This window comes from Danio rerio, chromosome 23 (genome assembly GCF_049306965.1).
Source record: "Danio rerio strain Tuebingen ecotype United States chromosome 23, GRCz12tu, whole genome shotgun sequence".
Classification (NCBI taxonomy): domain Eukaryota; kingdom Metazoa; phylum Chordata; class Actinopteri; order Cypriniformes; family Danionidae; genus Danio; species Danio rerio.
In genome coordinates, this window is record NC_133198.1 from 47,042,501 (window position 1) to 47,065,293 (window position 22,793).

General features: G+C 36.6%; 1 protein-coding gene across 3 annotated transcripts in view; it reads right to left on the reverse strand.

The window, feature by feature from the left end:
* ctnnbl1 (catenin, beta like 1) overlaps positions 1-22,793 on the reverse strand; it is a 96,237-nt gene that overhangs the window by 32,544 nt on the left and 40,900 nt on the right. For all 3 annotated transcript variants that reach the window (XR_012398275.1, XM_073938194.1, NM_200866.1), the window contains exon 12: positions 1,579-1,676. Coding sequence is in view for 2 of the 3 variants with exons in the window: in XM_073938194.1 (XP_073794295.1) it covers positions 1,579-1,676 (98 nt within the window). In the remaining variant the exon portion in view is untranslated. The remainder of the gene's footprint in view (positions 1-1,578; positions 1,677-22,793) is intronic.

The following is a 22,793-nucleotide window of genomic DNA, read 5'->3' on the forward strand; positions in this document are numbered from 1 at the left end:
ACCCAAAGCACACTGCCAAAATATCAATAGAGCGGCTTCAAAACAACTCAGTGAATGTCCATGAGTGGCCCAGCCAGAGCCCAAACCTAAATCCTATTGAACATCTCTGGAGAGATCTGAGAATGGCTGTTCTCCAACCCTTCCCATCCAACCTGATAGAGCTTGAGAGGTACTGCAAAGAGGAATACTGCAAAGGCAGGTGTGCCAAGCTTGTGGCATCATATTCACAAAGACTTGAGGCTGTAATCGCTGCCAAAGGTGCATCAACAAAGTATTGAGCAAAGGCTGTGAATACTGATGTACATGCGATTTTACAGCTTTTTTTTATATATATATAAATTTGCAACAATTTCAAAAACTCTTTTTTCACGTTGTCACTATGGGGGATTGTGTGGAAAATGATGAGAAAATAAATGAATTTAACACATTTTGGAATAAAGCTGTAACATAAAAACATGTGGAAAATGTGAAGTGATATGAATACTTTTAGGATACACTCTACATGTTGATTGATACTGACATCTTTCCTTTTTTGAGATATGCATTATAATACCTAGCAAAGACAAATAACTGCCATCTATACCTTGTAACAAAAGGTAAACAAATAATTAGGTATATTATAATGTATCAGAGTATATTAAATTTTTTTTCATTTAAGCAAATTACTATTCAGGGTTCAACGCTAAGGTTTTTTTCTACTGGCCCAATCGGACCAGTGGTTCCGATTTTTACATGCCCTGCCAATATTTTCACTGGCCCCACCAAAAAAAATGTTAATAGTTATTCCTTTACCACAAAAAAAAAAAGTCAAAATGTTTGTAAATCTAGAATTTAAATATTTAAAAATGTAATAAATGTATAATGAGAAAAATTCTAAGTGTTTTGAAACTGGCTGACCTGCCAAACTGACGGCAAACTGTACAAAACATCACTTAATTTTTTCAGTCGTGGTGCACCCTCGTAAATGCCAGCTTCCAAGACGTTAGAAAACAAATGTTTTCCCTTTAGCATAATCATTTGATGTTACCGTCATGTTGCAGTCTCTTCGCTGTACTGGTTGATACGGAAAAAAATGATGTGCTCACAACATCCAATCAGATAAGAAGAACCGAGAAGTTAGCATTTGAAGGCTTGAAAACACTGTTTCTCAATTCTAAGACTATTTGCACGCAATTGACAAAAAGTCACAGGCAAATTAAACTTTAGTGACAAGGCATCACTGGTCCGATCGGGCCAGTAACGATCCTGTCTACTGTCTCGAGCATCTCACACGCTGGCCCCGGGCCACCGGGCAGTCCTTATTGTTGAGCCCTGCTATTTGTTCAGATGTAAATAATAATTCCTAGCAAACACATTTAAGTGACATCTACAACTAAATCAGCCACATTGTTCCTCTAAAATATATGTATTTATAGGTGGTAAAGTCAGAGAGCAGGCTGTAGAGCAGAAGTCTGCAGTGCATTCTCCTGATGGCAGCATTAGCTCTGCATTAAAGCCGTTTTGTCGTCACTCGTTTGCCGTTTTTAGCAGCAGCAGTAGATGATAATAAAGGCCAAGCGTCAGCCGTCTTATTTTTACCTTCTCGCAGTCGTTCTCTGTGAATTTGCTGAGCAGTCGACTTCTCTGCTGCCCTTTCAGGTTCCTCAGCATGGAGGCGATGATGGAGCACACGTGTTCTGCAGAAAAACACAACACCACACTTAAAATGTGCTTATTAACCGCGGTAAACCACTGAGACGAACGTGATGCCCAGAACACAAATACAACAAAGCCTTAAGAGAATCCTCGGCACACACACACACAATCACCTGCTGATTAAAAACAAGTGGAAACCTTTCTCTTGTAGCCGTCAGAGTCAATGCTGATGATTTATGATGAGCTTTTAACCTGTTTTCTTTTATTTATATGTTTTCTTTTACTTGTTTTCTCTTATTGTAAAGCACTTTGTGACTCAATGTTGTAAGAATTGAAATATTACCAATATTTTTGATGTCTTTGACAATTCAAAACATGAGCTGAAAACAGGGCCAATGGACTCCACAACCCACCAGGGGGGTATGCGGGAAAAACCAGTTCCTGCTGCATTTGCATCTGAGTATGCTGAAACTCAGCTTCATCCCCCCAACTCACGCATATGGTCATTTCAATGTTTGAACGTTCTAGATTAACCAAACTGACTTTAACTATCATGTTTGATAACATTTAAAATGTCTCAGTGCGATTGGTACAATGGTCTCATTCTCTCAGAAACAGACATAATCAACACAATAAATATATAACTTCAGGCATCTTTTGAACCACTGTGAAGGGTGTGACTTTTTCCTTTTGTTATACACACACACCCCCTTCCTTGAGGGAATTCTTGAATTATTTAAGGTAAGGGTTGAGAAAAACTCAGGGCGATTCTGCCTAACCAGATCAGCCCATAACATGGCTTGCACCATGTTATGTATATTACAAAGTCAGGAATGCATCTTTTTCATCTTGGATTTATCTTTGATAATTTGATGTTTTGTATTGATCATTTATGAATTGACTGATTGAATTGGCATAATACATTTACCTGACTAATAAATTGTAATGTTTGACCATATTTTGCTCACTCTGTAATTATTAATTCAAGTAGATTACGCTGTATCCTTGTTTCCGCACGTCTTGCGTCAGGTCAGTAGACGGACTAAAATCCAATTGAGATGGAGCATTGGGCACACTAATTGTGTTTTAGCGATCCGGCTGACTCTTGATATTGATTCATGTGTACTTAGGTGGAAAGGGCGATAACTTCCGTCTAGGTCAACAAGGTGTTGCACGACTAACCTAGATTGGGTACCCGACCTTTGTTTGAAGGTAATATTATTCTAAATTAAGTTCATATGGGAAACCATGGGCTTGGTGAAAACCAAAGTTACTATAGAGTCCAGTAGTCGGGTACATTTATATTAATGCCCTAACCTCTAATTAGAAATGATGATTGTCTTAACTCAAAGGTGTACATCTAAGCGGGACTAACTAAAGTATTTTAGAACGAGCGCGCTGGTAGCGGCCATCTAAAGTATTAGTCAATTTACCTCTGTTTAATATTCAAGACTGACCGGAGTGTGACCGTGAGGGACGCCTTCGGCCGAGGCGATTTCTCTGAGCGACATGAGCACCCGAATGAACGGATGTAATAGTTACTAGTGAAGACAAACGGTTCAAACATTTATCTAAATTACATATTGATATAATCTTCTTAATGTTTTATAATTGGAGTCAGATAAAACGAGGATAAATATATTAATATTCTAAACCACCTCATACTAAAATTGGAGTCAGATATGAGTTAAGTTTAATATAAATCAACATTGTGCACTGGAAAGACCGAACATGCAGTGAACCTTCATCCACCATTGGATACCGTCATTGGACCAACTGGCTGGACCTTACAATGTCTGGGAAAGGTGCTATGTAAATAAACCTTTACTTCTGAATTACAACATTTCAATTAGGATTTTCCCCTTTCAACTCAGTGTAAATCTTAAAATGTATACATGTTTTTCTCTGAAATCTGGGCATAAATCTAAATTAATCTTAATTCAGATCTTTCCCCTTTGAATTCTGAGTTTTAATCTCCCTGCACGCCACCAGCCGAACACTAAGCAGAGTCGTGAGAGAGGGTTGTCTGTAATCCTTAAAGTGCTCGTGTTTCAGGAGGTGTGGCTTTGGACGGCAGGGGAGGAACTGTGTTTCAAAGATATTGTAGCGGCTTTCCAATTGCCGCTATTGTTGGTAGAGTGAGCAAGTTTTGTACGCGTAAAAGTCAGAGTCCGTAGGCAAAATACATGCAAATAAAAACGTCTTCATTTTCCAATAAACAGAATTACTTTATCACTTTCCTTAATCTATACGCACACTTCTCTGTTACCTTGAGTTGAGTTACGCTCAGTTACGGTCAAAAACTGTGTGCTTAATGTAGTAATAGATATATTAGAAATGTATTTAAAAAGAATCAAATACCATCTTCAACAGTCTTCTGGTCATCAAAATTTGGAAGCATTGAGTGGAAAAAAAGTATGGTTACTAACAAATAAGTTCTTTATAAGTAATAAAGTAAGACTGGTATCATTTAAAATTTTACACCGAATTTATCCTGTAAAAGAATTATTTGAACGATTTGGAGTTGATAGAGAAAACTTTTGAAGAAATCTTTTGAAGAATCTGTTTAGTCTGTATACTCAAGATTATTTTGGATTGATGTTTCTAACTTTATTTCAAGGACATTTCGTACACTAATACAAATTGGGTTATATGATGTCATACTTGCTTTTGTACAAGATGGAATTGACTCCAAAACATGTTTTCTTATACAACTAATAATATTACTTGGAAAATACCATATCCATGTCAAGAAATGGGCCAAAGCTAAACCAAATTGTGTTCATTTTATAAAGGAGATTAAACAATATGGTACTACATTATGTAACATAAAAAACAGAAAAGCTAAAAAAAACATATGAGGCATTATGTAAATTTCATTTGATTGAATAAGTTTTTTTTTATATATAATTATCATTATCTTACCTATTCTTTTTTCTACCCCTGGCATGTTTATACATTGTATAACTGAAAGAATTTATTTCATTTTATTTTATTTATTTTTATTATGTTCATAACTGTTGTGAGATGTATTCTATTGTACTATGTTTGTAAATACTACAATAAAAAAAAAACTAAAAAAAAAAAAAAAAACTTCGAAACCGAAAAAAAAAAAAAAAAAAAAAACTGTGTGCTTCCTACCAACCATAGATATATACACTAGATATCGCATAGGGACCCTGAGCATGCGTCAATAGCGCCGCCATATTGGTACAGTGCTCCCAGGACAAATGTCATTCAACCGCAATAGTCAACACAGTGTTATTACGTGAAGATGCGGGACTTTAGCGCTGTGTACGAGTGTAGTAACGAGCAAACAAAGAAAACAAAGCACAAAGGCAGAACATTTCAAAGGTAATATTAATTTTTTTCTGTTTTTGTATGTTCTGAACTTTTATGCTAATCAGGTAACGTTATTGATGATAATACAGTCACTTACTGCATTCACCATAAGGCAAAGCAGCACCAACTCGCACTAAACACTCGGCTTATGCTAGTTTTGTTGAATAAAATCAGCAAACAATGCAAAAGAAATATGACAACGAGATGCTGCGCTGCCAGAAACTGGTATTATAGTCGGCTAGTGAAGGAGTCGTTCATAACGGAGATTCATTCACAAACGAATCGCTCCCTCCGTCAGTATGAGCAGTGAAAGCAGGAGAGGAGCTGTGTTTCAGGACATGATTAGATCAAGTTTAACAGGGAGGGTGAATAGTACATTTCTGTACACACAAACACAAGCTTTTTGTCAGGAATGCCCGTGCGGTCACTGATCCATCAATGTAGAAAAGTGATGTAAAATTAAAATTTTCGTAATTAGAAAAAAAAAAAAAAAATACTAACATCCAGGAAAACTCCCGAGCATAGATATATGTGTATATGTGTATATCTCTGGCTTTGGAAAGCCACAGTCCTCCACTGTACCTTGGTCCCGCATTCATTTGAAAGGAGCGCTACCCTGTAGCAAGATGGCGGCGCTATTGACGCATTCCGTCCAATAGACAACAATAGTGTATATATCTATGCCTACCAACACTCTCCTCCTCCATGCAGTGAATCCACGGTTATATAGTGTCGTACTGACACCTTGTTGCCAATCGCCAAAATACAATGTATGTCTCCTACAGATATTCAGCTAACCAGTTAGCATTGTGGCAATCACCTCCTTGAAGTCTCTCGATTCAGATTTTATTGTCTGCAATTTTCAGCTGAAACTCTTCATTCAGATTTTCCCCTGTGAATTCAGTGTTTATATCTCCCAATTCTGTGCAAATGTAAATAAAATCTTAAAATTCTGATTTTATTTTAATAAAATGTGATTTCAACATCTTGAGATCCAGACTTTCCTGAAATTCCGATTGCATGTCTTAATTAACCTCACATTTTTGGCTGTGCAATCTGCTTATTTAAGCTGAATGTAAAAATATTCTGCTAAAATCTCACACCTCTGATCATTTTTGTCCTCTGATTTCAGAATTAAAACCTCACAATTCAGACATTTTTTTTCAAAAAAATATTGAGTTTACATCTTGGAATTCTGATTTCACATCTCAATTAGCTATTAACAAAATGTAAAGGTAATTTCAAGTATGTTATAACACTACAGAATTTACAAATTCAGTTTTAAGTAGGGGGTCTTCACGGTGGCGCAGTGAGTAATACGATCCCCTCACAGCAAGATGCTCGCTGGTTTGACCTCTAGCTGGTTCAGTTGGCTTGCTGTGTGGAGTTTGCATGTTCTCCGCCTGTTGGCGTGGGATTCCTCCAGGTGCCCCGGTTTTCCCCGCACTCCAAACACATGCGCTATAAGGGAATTGAATAAGCTAAATTGGTCGTAGTGTATGGGTGTTTCCCAGTGTCGAGTTGCAACTGGAAGGGCATCCGCTGCGTAAAACTTATGCTGATTATTTTTGATTATTGTTTTTATAATTGCTAGCTTATAAATCTCACTACTCTGGCACTTCTTCTTGAAACTGAATTGCAGTTTCTTTATGAATCACTTTATATCAATGTGATGCCTCCATCTGGAATAAAACTCTTCAATTATACTTTCCAAAAAACCTGACAGTAGATGCATTAAGTGGATAAATGCTGTGTAATAACATGCATCAAATGTTCCCTTCCTGCTTTTAAGAGTAAAAAAGTGCAGAGTCAAAGGTTATAATCGACTTAAAGACATAAAAGCAGAAATTGCAAGAACTGCTGCTGAAGGAGGAAAGACTGAAAGCTCTAATGCACATGAGAGAAGTGTGGGAAAGATTTATGAAGATAAATCAGTAGCAAAACTCAAGAGCTTGCAAATGTAAATGTGAGCACTTGTGATGATAATATTTGTATGTGTAGGTTGAAATGTACACTCACAGCTCTGATGCGAACAGCTGAACCTCTCGATTTGCACACAAACACACACACACACACACACACACACACACACACACACACACACACACACACACACACACACACACACACACACACTTGTATTTTAAATTTGAAGTTGCAGATTAATAATTGTGTACTTGTAAAATGTCATTCACAAATACAAAATGACAGACACATGTGTGTACGGCAGATTTGATTGCAGCTTCACTGTACAACCACAGGCCGGCACTCGCAACCTCTCAGATTTGCCAATTCAACTACAAATCTCTTGCGCTCTGACTTAAACACATCTTCCGATCTCTGTTGCAGAACTCCTTTGTGCACTCGTAGATGCAGAGGCGTGAGCAGCACAGGGCGGGGCAGGGGTAAAGCTGTTTTATTGGCCGCTGCCTGACCAATAAACAATGTCGGCAGCCAACGAGACTCGCCGGCGGTTTATTGGTTAGAGCCAGCCAATGAGATAGGACAATTTTGTACCTCTATAAAACACACTGATGAAGACGCATTAAAACTAATTGCATGCAACAACAACAAATCTGATTACACTTGCTTCTTCACAAATAAACCAGAATGAGTAAAGTAGATATAGCTAGATTTCAAAATATGTAATGATCTTCTGGACTTTAATTTTATGGTTATATCTTAAAATAACATGCTGATTTCATAACACGGATACAACAGGAAAAAATAATTATGGAGCTCATCACCATTTTTCTCAGAAAACATACCTCTAAAGGTGCTGTTGACTGAAAATGTTCACCAGTTGGTAACAACCAAAGAAATCCATACATGCAAAGAAAACAAATCTAATTAGTCTACAAATTAAGTTATGCATAACAAAATGAAATAACAGAGAAAAAAAAGTATTGAACACATGAAAAAAGGAAGGTGTAGAAAGACATGGAAAGCCCAGACAGCAGCTGAAATTTCTTAGTAGTTCTTCATTAGCCCTCTGCCCTTCCTCAGTGTAAATGAACATCAGCTGCTTCAGTCCAACATCTACATTAGGATGAAGATGAAACCAGAGTGGACATTTCAGCAAGACAATGATCCTAAACGCAGCCAAGGAGACTCTTGAATGCTTTCAGAAAAAGAAAATCAAGCTGGAGAATGGCCCAGCCAATCATCTGACTCCAATTCAACAGAGCAAACACAGAAAAAAGCTCAGATTTGATAGACGAGACCCACAGAAGCATCAAGATGACACTCTGTTGAAACAATGCAAAAATAATGAAAGAAAAAGCAAAAAAGCCAAACATGAGGTCGAAAGTAAGATCTGAATCCAGTTTATTAATGCATGTGGCTGAAGAACATAGTGGAAGACAAAGTTCTTTGGTTTTAACTTGTGTTTTCATTTTTTCAAACTGAATTTTTTTTTCAAACACATTTTTAAATAAAATAGTTTCAATAAATTAATTATTTTGCATTTACCATGATTGCAGTACATAATATTGTGCCATGTATTCTGCAAGATACTAGTATTCAGCTTAAAGTGACATTTAAAGGCTTCACTAGGTTCATTAGGTTAACCAGTTAAACTCTGCTGCTATTTTGGGATTTCTGTCTGGATTTTGCCTACCCAAATTTAAAAGCTTCCCAATGCACATGCAGAGGTGTAAATGCTAAAATTTGGTCTCATTTTAAAGAAAACACTTTGAGTTTTTATAAAACACCATTGAAAGTGTTTAAAATAACTGCATATGTCGTCTGTGTTATAAACACCTAAAAAAGAGGCGCTTTTTGTATTTTTTTATAAACTCAGATTTGAAAGTGTACCTTTTAGGTTCTGTGTGGTCTAGTGTGCTGTAATTAATTTTGGTGGTTCCTGCACATGTCTGTAATCATAGAAAAAAAGACAAATGTCTTTACCATAATCTATGCAAAAGTTATTGTATTCCAACTGATGAGAGGTGCTGTACAAGCCACAGAGACCGATCCTTGTTTACATTTCACTATTCTTTTGTTTGATCAAACATAATTCACTGTGTTTGGACCACATCAGACATATAAAAGGATTACTTATGCACATCACCTCAAAAACAGAGGAGAATGGCCCTGAAGCACACAGCATAAGGTAAGAGATGACAGCTGTCTGTGCTATCTGGGGCTGCTTAGTGATCATAAATGTATTGTTTTCACCTCTGCGCCATGGAAACACCGCAATTCATTCGGCAACTGTTTGATATGTGAATATAATTCAGTAAAAAGAATGCTAGAACCGTATGAGCACCGGCAAGAGCTTTCATTTGAGCTATAACATGTGTCATATTAAAAATGTGAAAATCAACCAATGCAAAATACCCAGCGCGGGCATCCAAAATACTGTGTATTTAAGTGTAAATAACTTTTGTACAGTAGAATAAAAACCAAAGTGATGCATATGTGCATAAAATATAGATTCTAGACCTTTAAACGAAACCACCTACGGGGGTCTGGTGCAATGCTAGCCCTTTAAATCTTAAAGCGAAGGTCGATGACATCACAGACCCGGTACCGAGTCTGCATAATTTACAAGTTAGGGTAATTGGTCATTGGAAAACAGTGGTTCGCTTTGTAGCCAACCAAAATGTAGGTGCTAATAAAGGGGGTGAATAATATTGACCTTAAAATATTTTGTTTAAATGTAAAAACCTGCCAAAACTAAAAGAAACAAGACTTTCCAGAAGAAAAATAGGAAATACTATGAAAAACATTTTAAAATATTAAATAAAGAATGAAAACTTCACAAGAGAGTTAATAATTTTGTCTTCATCTGTATCACAAATCTGACTCTTATCAGTGCTTTGCTTTGTTAATTTAGTTCATTATTTAACTTAAACTGCTAGAGGAGTGTTTGAGTAGAGTTATGGCTGACCAAAAATCCTTTAACGTCTTGCATAACGGCAGACGCAGCAGAGTCGTTCTTCATCAGGCTAGAAATCAATATTTAAACGTTATCTCACACGAGCACTCACGACCTATAATCAGACGGCCTTGATAAAACTATTTAATTTGGCCTGGGCCTGAAACCGTCGCTGAATACAAATGAGACGACATGAGCTGAAACATCAGTCGCGCATCTCTAAACGCAGGCTAATGGCGGACGGAGGAGATGCATTAATCAGCAGAAAAACACACACGCGCACACACACACACATGCTCAAAGGAAAACATGGACTTCAGTACATCAGGAGTGGGAATCTTTAGGGAGTGCATCTGATTCTGAGAGACATGATTCGATTCTAAAATGATTCTTGACCTACATCTTTTTCCATTTCCTTGGTTGTGCAAAAACTTCTTTGACTTTACAATTCAAAAAGAATTGGAGTTTTAGAAAAATGGGAATTTACTCTCGGATTTCATAAGGAAAAAATTTAATTGGGAGATTTAATCTTGGAATTCTGGGGAAAAACTTTAAATGCAAATCTCAGAATTCATAAAAAAAATTATGGTAAATACTGAAGAAAAAAAACTGTAAGGAGATTTAAAGGAAAACATGGAATTTATTAGTACATCAAGGATGGGAATCTTTAGGAATTTGATCATCTGATCTTATTCCTATTCTAGAAGTCACGAATCGACTACAAAATTATTATTATCCTCTTTTCCTATTTCTTTAACCTAAAAATTAAATTTTACCAGAACCGGAGTTTCAGAAATACAAGAAAAATATTTAATTGAGAGATTTAAACTTCGATTTTAGAGAGAAAAACACTTTAAATTGGGAGAAATAATGTTCCTTGAGTAACAGTTTCGGAGCTGTGTTAAAATTGTGGCTTATATGGTACGGAAAAGACCTCTTAAGATACTGTTATGGCACAATTGAAATGAAGGTGCACAATTGTTCGCATAAAATAAGATACATAAGTGTCGGACTCCTTTATTATATGAAAATAAATATGACTGGAAAGGCAAAGTGATTTCTGAATAATTTCCATATTAAAACATGAATCATCATTTAAAAGCACATGTTTAAAGAACTCATTAACATTAATTAAGTTCTGTAATACAAAACAACTGGTAAAACAAAACTATAGGTATTGTGAAATAAACATTTAAGGCATTTTAATAAACATTTGGTTAAGCGTTTTTGACACTGTTAAGGTACTCTTGTCACTGTAGTGTTACCTTTTTGCATCAGATTTGTGCCTTTGATGAAGAAACAATATTGTATCTGCAGGTTTTAAAAAAAAAAAAACAAAGGCACATTTTGGTTTCCCATGGTACAAATCATGTCCTTAAAGGTATAAATGTTCCAGTTACTATGACCATTTATGTGAAGCTGCTTTGACACAATCTACATTGTAAAAGCGCTATACAAATAAAGCTGAATTGAATTGAAAATGTGTTTCTTTGTCTTAAGGTACAATTCTGTTCCATAAAAAGGTACTGCCACATTGACAAGGGTATGTAACTTCTTTGGCACAACATTATACATTTTTTTTCTGAGAGTGGGAGAAAAGAGAAGATTGGCAAAATTAAACTCAGAATTCAGAGGAAAAAAACTAAATTGAGAAATATAAACTTAGAAATCATAAGGAATAAAAGAAAAATAGAAGATTTAAATTGGATTCAGAAGCAAAAAAAATCTCAACTGGTAGATTCTAACTCAGACTTCAGAAAAAAAAAAATCGATAAATCTATAGATTTAAACTCAGAATTCATAGGGAAACAAATGAAACGAAATCTCACAAATCTGAGAAAAAAAGTAAATTAATTTAAACTCAGAATTCGGAGAAGACAATCAAAATTGGGATATTTATACTGAACTTAGAGGGAAATAATCTGAATTGGCAGATTTAAACTGAATTCACAAGGATAAAATGGAATTGAAAGTCCTAAACGTGGAATTCAGAGGGAAAAATCTAACAAAATGAAAATATCAGAACTCAGAGACATCACAATTGGAAGATTTAAACCAAATTCAAGGTTTAACAATCTGAATTGGTAGACTTAAATATGTCAACTGAGAGATTTAAACTTAGGATTTTGAAAAAAATAACTAAATTGAGAGTATTAAATTTAGAATTCAAAGAAAACAAAATGAAAAATGCCTGATTTAAAGTAAATTCAGAAGAAAAAGTAAATAATCTAAATTAGTAGATTTAAACTTTTTTCAACTTAATTTAAAAAATTAAAATGGAAATTTAGAGATTTAAACTTGGAATTCAGAGGGAAAAAATAAGAATTCAGAGAAAAAGACATCATAAGTGGAAGATTTATACTGAATTCAAAGGAAAACAATATGAACTGGTAGACTTGAACTGAATTAATAAGGATGAACTAAAACTAAATTAGGAGATTTAAACTCAGAATTCAGTGGAAAAGAATGTAGTGAAATGAAATCTCAGAACTGAGATATTTAAAATCAGAATTCAGAGAAAAATAAATAAAAACTGGCAGATTCATACAGCAGATTCAAGAAAATGACGATATCTGAGATATTAAAGAAGAATTTAGAGAGCAAAAATCTGAATTGTTAGATTTAAACTCAGAATTCAGAGACAAAGACAACCTAAACTGAGAGATTTAAACAGAATTCAGAAGAAAAATAAGAGTCTGAATGAGAAGTTTTAAACAGTTGAGAAAAACGTATATACATTGAAATGTAAACTCATAATCAATGATAAATTTGGTGTCTTCTGCTCGCTTAATGCATCTTCATCAGTGAGTTTTATACAGGAGACTTTCCCACACTTCTCTCATGTGCATTAGAGCTTTCAGTCTTTCCAAGACTCCAGCCTCAACATTTCACTGCAGTTTCTGCTTTTATGTCTTTAAGTCGATTATAACCTTTGACTCTGCACTTTTTTACTCTTAAAAGCAGGAAGGGAACATTTGATGCATGTTATTACACAGCATTTATCCACTTAATGTATCTACTGTCAGGTTTTTTGGAAAGAATAATTGAAGAGTTTTATTCCAGATGGAGGCATCACATTGATATAAAGTGATTCATAAAGAAACTGCAATTCAGTTTCAAAAAGAATTACCAGAATAGTGAGGTATAAACTCACTAATTTTTTGATTAGATTTTTTTTTATTTATTTATTTTCAATCAAAAATATCATACATAAAATATCAAACAAACAAACAAACAAACAAAAAATACATTTTAACACGGTCAAAAATGGAGTGGGATGAAGCACAAGCTTATTATTTTCCCACCCCATTACCACATACTTCATTTGTCTGTTTCTTAAACTTATTTCCTCTTTTACTCATCTCTTTTTTTTTTTTTTTTTTTACATTTATCCTTTTGGCATCTTTAACAAAAAATATGTTTAAATCCATTTGCACCTTTACATTTTGTAACAGACCCAAAGAAAAAAAAAGTACTACAAACAGTAAGAACTTTACCAATGAGTATTTGTTGTGGAGATGCATTGATGAGTCACACACTATATTGTTACAAAGTTCACGCGCACCCACACACACAAACACACACACACACGCACACACCGCAAACAAACAAACATACACACACACACACACACACACACACACACACACACACACACACACACACACACACACACACACACACACACACACACACACACACACACACACACAGAGCGCCTTTAACATTAGCTTCCCACTCTTTTTGCACGCAAATGTGACAGGATAAAGGTTAATCTCCACTGCTGTGGGGATATCTGTTATGTTTATGTACAAAATAAACCTGATTTAACGTCCACAAACTGAAGTAAAGCTGAAGTGAATCGCTGTAATTAATTACACACGTGCACTGTTTTAAAACACTTTAAACATGTGAAACTCACTCTTGATCACATTTGATGATGATTGATGATCCTAGCGAACTGAACAGAACTTTTATTCCCGGTTGCTTTGCGCACGTCTGGTCTTGTTGACATGATTATACACGTGACTACCGGGACATGTTAAAGGGTCACGAAACACCAGAACACATGTTTTGAGCTGTTGACAGTCGTATATGTGTCCCACACTGCTATAAACACTATTAGGACACCAATATTTCACTAAAATGTGTAAACTGGTTGTTTTTGCGTTATTTCAAGCAAGTTCGTACTTCCGGTTTGAAACGAATTTTTGAAGCTGCGTCACAGACATGAGATAATAGCGTGTATTCCAGCGTGCAGACTGAGCGTCTGAGCCAGAGTGAGTCTTATTACGTCTTACAGTGTGCTGCATTAATGCATGAGTAAGGCTTGGTTCAAACCAATCAGCGCGCTCTATTGTACAACTTCATTAATATTCATTAGTGTCACAGTGTTTAGACGACAGAAACGCCATGTTGTGTTGGCAAAACAAGCGTGAAGTGTTGCTTTTATAGTTTGCTGCTGTTAAGTTTTGTTTTCATTTTCTCTCTGTGAGAGCGCAGCTGGCGTCACGTGTGGATTAACAGTGTACGCGACGCTCGACAACAATAACTTACGTGTCTAAGGAGGATTATTGTTTACCTGAGAGCTGTTCTCATCTGCAAACGCTGAGATCTGGATTCGCTTGTAGTCTCCTCTTAATAAAGACGCGGCTCTAGTTGCTGGTGATTGTCCTGTCTCTACAGATTTGGTAAGTGAGCAACCAGTGCTCTTTGTTTATTCAGTTTGCTCGTAAACTAAGTTAACTATTGCACCGAGTCACCGAGTGTAAACACGTTAGCATCACAGCCAAACTTTAACCTCGTGTAGGGTTTTTACCGCATTTAGTGACCGGAATAACACACGCGGCTTTCTGACGCTACCTGCCGTATGCATCTAAGTTTCCGGGAAATGCAGAGGTTTTTTTTCTCTCATTCGCCGTGCGGTATCAAACATTGCATGAAAAATACATGCTTAGAGCAGATCCTCGAATCAAATATCTCTTTGTCGCGAGAGACATGAATGAATTCCCTGAATGAAAGAGCCAAACTGCAGTTAAAGTCCAACATTTAATCATTTGGCAAATAATTCGACTACAGATGAACATGTAGGTTAAACACCATCACTTTCTCCTGTCTGTGTATTTTGACTCTGAAACTCGCGCGTGCCCAAATAGACACTCCCACACCCTTCCACTTTAGTTCCTCCGACACCCCCCCCTAAACAGAGCTGGACACGCCCACTTTTCTGATTTTTTCCAAAGTAGAGGTGTGAAAACACTCTGCTGAAACGAGGGGGTTTCATGGCCCTTTAATGTGCGCAGCTGTCAATCAATTTAGTGGGCGGGGCGACCCCACTCCTATGTCAAGTTGTGGTCGGTCTGAAAACCGCTCCAATTGCTCCACCGTTTTTATATTGTTAAATTAAAAAAAAGGACCGGGTATGTTTTTATTACTCCAATATGACAGTCTATACACTATATATACAAACATGTCTGTCCAAACAGCTTGAAAAGTAGATTTTTTCACCACAGGTGCCCTTTAACTTTCTTAATTCTGATTTTCCTTCTGAATTCAGAGGAAAATAAAACTAAATTTAGAGATTTAAACTCACAATTAAGAGAAAAAATATATGAATAAAATTTTAAATTTAAAACATTAACTACTAATTTTAAAAATCTTTCTTTTCATAAAAAAGTCTGCGCCAATAGCCTTGTGGTTAAGTGCGCCGACATATAGCACCAAGGTGCTCACAGAAACCCGAGTTCGATTCCCGGCTCGAGGTCTATGCCGATCCTTTCCCTCTCTCTGCTCCCAATGTTTTCCTGTCTGTCCTTTACTATCCTATCACAATCAAAGTGAAAACCCCTAAAAAAAAAAATAATTATATCTCTTAATAAAAAGTAATTTAGTAATTTTAAGAAAGTCAATTTTAGAGATGCAAGTTCAATATTTCTTAGAAAAACTCAGAATTCAGAAGGAAAAATCTAAATTAAGAGATTCAGAGATGCTGCACTCTATAAAATTGATGCTTTTTTCCTCTTAAAAACAGTGAAAAAATGTGTTTTATTACGACACACACTTTTCCCTCCCGTTGATGCATCTTCAGTCAGGTTAAAATTTTTGGAAAGAAATTAATCGTGAGTTGCAGGTGACTCTGTGTCCGGCGGGAGTGCGTGTGTGTTATTAGCGGTGGAATAAAGTGTCCGGGGTGAGAAATAGAGCCGTGAGGTGCAGCTCTGGGTCTGAGATAAGTGTGTTATCAGGCCGCTCTGCCTCAGGAAAGCTTTTGTCATCATTACACACAGAAAAAGGAGACTCGGTTACACAACAACATCACTACAGGTCGCCCTGGCAACGAGAAGTAATTGGACGGAACATTCAGCAGGGGGCGGGACAAGCTAAAAAATGTATTCTGATTGGCTTGTAAGCATGCAAAGGTGTGCAGTTATTTGCAGATAAACACACAGCTAAAGTAGTTCCGTCAGGTTTTGAGTGCGTTAGAGCTCCATATAACTGCGATGAATGACCTGAGTTATTTCACAGCCAGAACAGTCACAAAACACATCAAAACACAACTGAAGACTTTGGAGGAGATGTAGAAGAAATTAGTGCTACACACAGAAACAGTTTGGGGACAAAAACCCTACAAATGGCTGACATTTAAACAACAAAACATTGCATTTATTTTTTGCCCATTTGGCATATATATACACACAATGAAAGAATATTCAGTGCATCCCAGAATATTCACTTAAATGATCTGATATTAACTTCGGCTTGGATTTGATTGATAAACAGAGATTATAAGGTGTATGAACATGCGATTAAAATTTTCTTGCCTCGAGGGGTTAACATTATCTTACCAAGCAAAGCAATTCAACATTAACCTAATTATTTGGACAGAGATGATCACAAATTTAGTGTGCGTGTGAACTTCAGTGTACATACAAGACCTTATGAGGAAATCACTGAATGAAATGTGTATATAAACACTAACATAAATTTAAAACTGATGTAAACAATGTATTTAGGCATGTAGACATGGTCAAGATGATCTGCTGCAGTTCAAATCATCAGATTTCAGAATGGGGAAGAAAGGGGATTTAGGTGACTTTGAACGTGGCATGGTTGTTGCTGGCAGACGGGCTGCTCTGAGTATTTCAGAAACTGCTGATCTACGTGGATTTTCACGCACAACCATCTCTAGGGTTTACAGAGAATGGTATGAAAACGAGAAAATATCCAGTGAGCGGCAGTTCTGTGGGCACAAATGCCTTGTTGATGCCAGAGGAGAATGGCCAGACTGGTTCCAGCTGATAGAAAGGCAACAGTAACTCAAATAAGCACTCGTTACAGCTGAGGTCTGCAGAAGAGCATCTCTGAACACACAACACGTCCAACCTTGAGGCGGATGGGCTACAGCAGCAGAAGAGCACACCGGGTGCCGCTCCTGTCAGCTAAGAACAGGAAACTGAGGCTACAATTCACACAGACTCACCAAAACTGGACAATAGAAGATTGGAGAAACGTTGCCTGCTCTGATGAGTCTCCATTTCTGCTGCCACATTCGGATGGTCGGGTCAGAATTTGGCCTCAACAACATGAAAGCATGGATCATCCTGCCTTGTATCAGCGGTTCAGGCTGGTGGTGGTGGTGTAATGGTGTGAGGGAGATTTTCTTGGCACACTTTGGGTTCATTAGTACCAGTTGAGCATCAACGCCACAGCCTACCTGAGTATTGCTGCTGACCATGTCCATCCCTTTATGACCACAGTGTCTCCATCTTCTGATGGCTACTTCCAGCAGGATAACGCACCATGTCATAAAGCGTGAATCATCTCAGACTGGTTTCTTGAACATGACAATGAGTTCACTGTACTCAAATGGCCTCCACAGTCACCAGAACTCAATCCAATAGAGCACCTTTGGGATATGGTGCAACAGGAGATTCCCATCCTTGATGTGCAGCCGAATCTGCAGCAACTGCGTGATGCTATCATGTCAATATGGAGCAAAATCTCTGAGGAATATTTTCAGTATCTTGTTGAATCTTTGACACGAAGGATTAATGCAGTTCTGAAGGCAAAATAGGTTCTCCAACCCGCTACTAGTAAAGTGTAACTAAGTAGCCAGTGAGTGTATATGTATACTTGAAGTTGAGTATATAGACTTAAATATTGGTATCAGATAATGCCGCAAAGTACTTGAAATATAGTGGCATATAAGCCAAAATCAATATTGAGCATCCCTAATATTGATAAAGTGTGTATGCACAGAGTAAGTCAGAATTTTTAGACCCCTTTTGATTTTTTAAAAGTATTTCCCAAATGATGTTTGACAGAGCAAGGAAGTTTTCATAGTATGTCTGATAATATTTTTTCTTCTGAAGAAAGTTTTATTTGTTTTATTTTGTCTCGAATAAAAGCGGTTATACATTTTTTTATAACCATTTTAAGGTCAAAATTATCAGCCCCTTTAAACTATAAATTTTTTCGATAGTCTACAGAACAAACCATCATTAAACAATAACTTGCCTAATTACCCTAACCTGCCTAGTTAACCTAATTAACCTAGTTAAGCCTTTAAATGTCACTTTAAGCTGTATAGAAGTGTCTTGAAGAATATCTAGTCAAATACTGTCATAATGACAAAGATGAAATAAATCAGTTATTAGAGATGAGTCATTAAAACTATTATGATTAGAAATGTGCTGAAAAAAAATCTCTCCGTTAAACAGAAATAGGGGGAAAAAATAAATAGGGGGCTGATAATTCTGACTTCAACTTTATGTATAAATAAATATAAATAAATAAATAATTGTTATACAAATGTATTGTTATATTTTCCTAATTATGTAAATTAACTACTAAAACAATTTTTAAAAATGCTTCTCGAAATAAATGTCAACCAATGTAATTTATTAAATTAAATATAATTCAATAATAAAAGTAAACTTACTTTTTTCAAGCTAATGGCCATAGATATTTATTTTCATCTAAATAAAATAATAAAAATAAATATAAACAGCTTATTTACTTGGAAAATAGTACAACTGTAAAGAGAAGCAGACTGTAAACTCTAGTTTCAAGTCTACTTACAATTGTTTTGTCTTAAACAGTTTGGATTATTTTTCCCTGTGACGTTAAAGTAAAGCTAAAATTAAGATATAGGCAGAAACTTGATATTTAACGACAAAAAAGTGATCAAAAAGTCCCTAATGAAAACATCATTAAGCATGAGTAAGCATGAGCTCGTTCTTCATCAGACACAGAGGTGCTTTTGTTACAGTTCAAGAAAATCCCTCAAACAAAGCGGATTATCACATTATCAACGTCTGAATCTGCAGCAAAAAGACGGCTAATTTTCAATAATGAAGCCATTAGCGAAACCTCAGAGAGCGGCGGAACAATGATCCGACTCCAAGTTTCATTTCAACCGGGAGAATTAAGCGAGCTCTGGAGATCAGCGCAATTACAACAGCGCTTTTGATCCAATTCAGCTCCGCGATTCCTGCATTATTACCAGTCCAGCGGAGATTAAAAACCAGTTAAAAGACAATCGCTTGGCATAAATGAACCACTGCGTCTCTCCTCCGCCATTAGTTCGCTTAACGTTTTGCAAATGAGTTTGTGTGTAACGTTTGTCCTGCATTTCTCTGAAGGATGATTATTCTGTTGAACACGCGACGCTTGGACAAACCATCACAGTCATGTACAGGAAAATTACTCTCAGAGCTTTATGAAGACTAATAAATAATCTGTCACACAGAACGACATGACAGAACTGTAAAGAAAATGGCGGTGACTTTAAAAACACGACAGTGAAAATGTTTAACAGTAAGTTTCCTTAATATTCATTCATTTTCTTGTCGGCTTAGTCCCTTTATTAATCCGGGGTTGCCACAGCGAAATGAACCGCCAACTTATCCAGCACATTTTTACGCAGCCGGTGCCTTTCCAGCCGCAACCCATCCCTGGGAAACAAACTACGGACAATTCAGCCTACCCAATTCACCTGTACAACATGTCTTTGGACTGTGGGGAAAACCGGAGTACATAAACGCAGGGAGAACATGCAAACTCCATACAGAAACACCAACTGAGCCAAGGTTCAAACCAGCGACCTTCTTGCTGTGAGGCGACAGCACTACCTACTGCGCCACTGCGTCCCCTAGTTTACTAAATATATACAGTGAAAATACGGTAGTTCAATCAAATATGGTAGTTTACTGTTGATTTAAAATGCTATTTTTAGGGTTACTACTAGGGATGCAACAATACAGTTAATCTTAGTTTGGTTAGCTTCTGATGGCTTGACGCTTGTGTTTTTCTTTTGTTATTCTATGCTTGGCAATAGGAACAGTAAGGGGTTTATTGCAATACTCCTTTATTTTAACAACAGGAATCAGTCCAAGGCACTCGAAAAACGTGGAAAGTTTAAAAAGCTTTTTTTCACATGGCTAAATCCTTTAAAAAAACTAAAAAAATTTAAGATTTAGCCCTGTGAATAAAGGCTTTTTTAATTTTCCAAATTTTTGAGAGCTTTGGACTGATTCCAGTTGTTGTTTTGATGAATCCCTTACCGAAAGAGCACCGACCAAATATTTGAGTTACCCCCAAGCGCTTTTAGTTTGTTTTTGTCCTTTATTTTACTTAAAAACCAAGAAAAGTCACAAGTTCCTAGTGTGTTGTATGAAAAAATTAACACTAAAATCTCACAGCTGCTTGTATGTACATACTGGGGGATACACAAATGGCCTGTTTCCACTGTGTGGTACTGTACGGTACGCTTTCATGGCCGTTTCCACTGTCAAAAAGCGTACCGAACCAAACTGTACCGTACTACTTTTTCAGCAACCTTTCGAAAGGGTACCAAAAACAAGAAAGGGTACCAAATGTGGACCTACAGGCGCAGCTGAACACTGATTGGTTACAGAGATAGGTCATGAGCTTGTGGAGCTAGGCAGCATGAAAACAAAGGATCCGCCATGTTCTAATACACAGCCGAGAGATTACATGGAAATACTACATATGACCCGAGTTAAAACAAACCGTCGTTGCTTGATGAACAGACACAAAGCCAAGAAGAAAAATCTGCCATGTGCTGTTGTTGCTTTACGAGCCCGTCTAAAAGTGCGAGTGGTATTTGCTTTCTTCCGGGAGCTCGCGATTGCATCTATATTTGATATAAACTACTTGAGCTGATGATAATGTGTGCACGATTATTGAAGTGTCTCCGTCATCTGATCCATTCAATAAGAAAAGGACAAGCGCGAGAGTGAAGCACGAAAAAAAAGATGAAATTAAGAAATTATACATATATATATATATATATATATTTATATACATTCAGTGGGGATCCAAAGTTTGGGCACCCCAGGTAAAAATGTGCATTAATGTGCATAAAGAAGCCAAGGAAAGATGGATAAATATCCGAAAGGCATCAACTTACAGATTAGACACTCTTTTAATATGTCAAAAAAAAGTTAGCTTTAATTTCCATCATTTACACTTTCAAAATAACAGAAAACAAAAAAATGGCGTCTGCAAAAGTTTGGGCACCCTGCAGAGGTAATATCTTGTATTGCCCCTTTTGGAAAGTATCACAGCTTGTTGATGTTTTTTTGTAGCCAGCCAAGAGTCTTTCAATTCTTGTTTTAGGTATCTTTGCCCATTCTTCCTTACAAAAGTCTTCAAGTTCTTTGAGAATTCTGGGCTGTCTGTCACGCACTGGTCTTTTAAGGTCTATCCATAGATTTTCAATAATGTTGAGGTCAGGAGATAGTGAAGGCCATGGCAAAACCTTCAGTTTACACTTCTTGATGTAATCCACTGTGATTTTTGAGATGTGTTTAGAATCATTATCCATTTTAGGACCCATCCTTTCTTTAACTTCAGCTTTTTCACAGATGGCATCAAGTTACTATCCAAAATTTGCTAAAATTTATTGAATCCATTTCTCCTTCTACTCGTGAAATGTTCCCTGTGCCACTGGCTGCAATACAACCCCAAAGCATGATTGATCCACTTCCATGCTTAACAGTTGGACAGAGGTTCTTTTTATAAATTCTGTGCCCTTTCTTCTCCAAACTTACCTTTGCTCATTCCAGTCAAAAAGTTATATTTTAACCTCATCGGTCCACAGAACTTGTTTCCAAAATGCATCAGGCTTGTCTATATGTTCATTTGCAAAGTTCAAATGCTGTTTTTTTGTGGTGAGGACGTAGAAGAGGTTTTCTTCTGATGACTCTTCCATGAAGACCATATTTGTACAAGTATCTCTTTATAGTGGAAAAGTGTACCACAGTTCCAGTGTCTGCTTGATTTTTCTGGAGGGATTGTGCAGTGAAACATGGGATTTGACTTGCTTTTCTCACAATCCTCAAACTGTTCTGTCTGATATTTTTCTTGGTCTTCCAGATCTTGCTTTAACTTCAGCTGTTCCTGATGATTGCCATTTCTTAATTACATTCCGAACAGATGATATTGGCATCTGAATCTGATCTTGCAATCTTCTTATAGCCTTTCCTGCTTTGTGAGCGTCAACTATTTTCAGTTTCAGATTTCTAGACAACTGCTTGGAAGAACCCATGGTGCTGATTGTTGGGGTAAGTTTAGTCTGAAGTATGAGTCTGGGCATTTAAAATCTTTGAGATTGACATCACCTGGTCTTTTCAGTCGATGACTGAAAACAATCCATGACACTGTCAGGTCTCAGCTTTCCAAAAGGGGCAGTACAAGATATTAACTCTGCAGGGTGCCCAAACTTTTGCAGACGCCATTTTTTTGTTTTCTGTTATTTAGAAAGTGTAAATAATGGATATTAAAGCTAACTTTTTTGACAAATTAAAAGAGTTTCTAATCTGTAATTTGATGCCTTTTGGATATTTTTCCATCTTTCCTTGGCTTCTTTATGCACATTAATACAAATTTGTACATGGGGTGCCCAAAC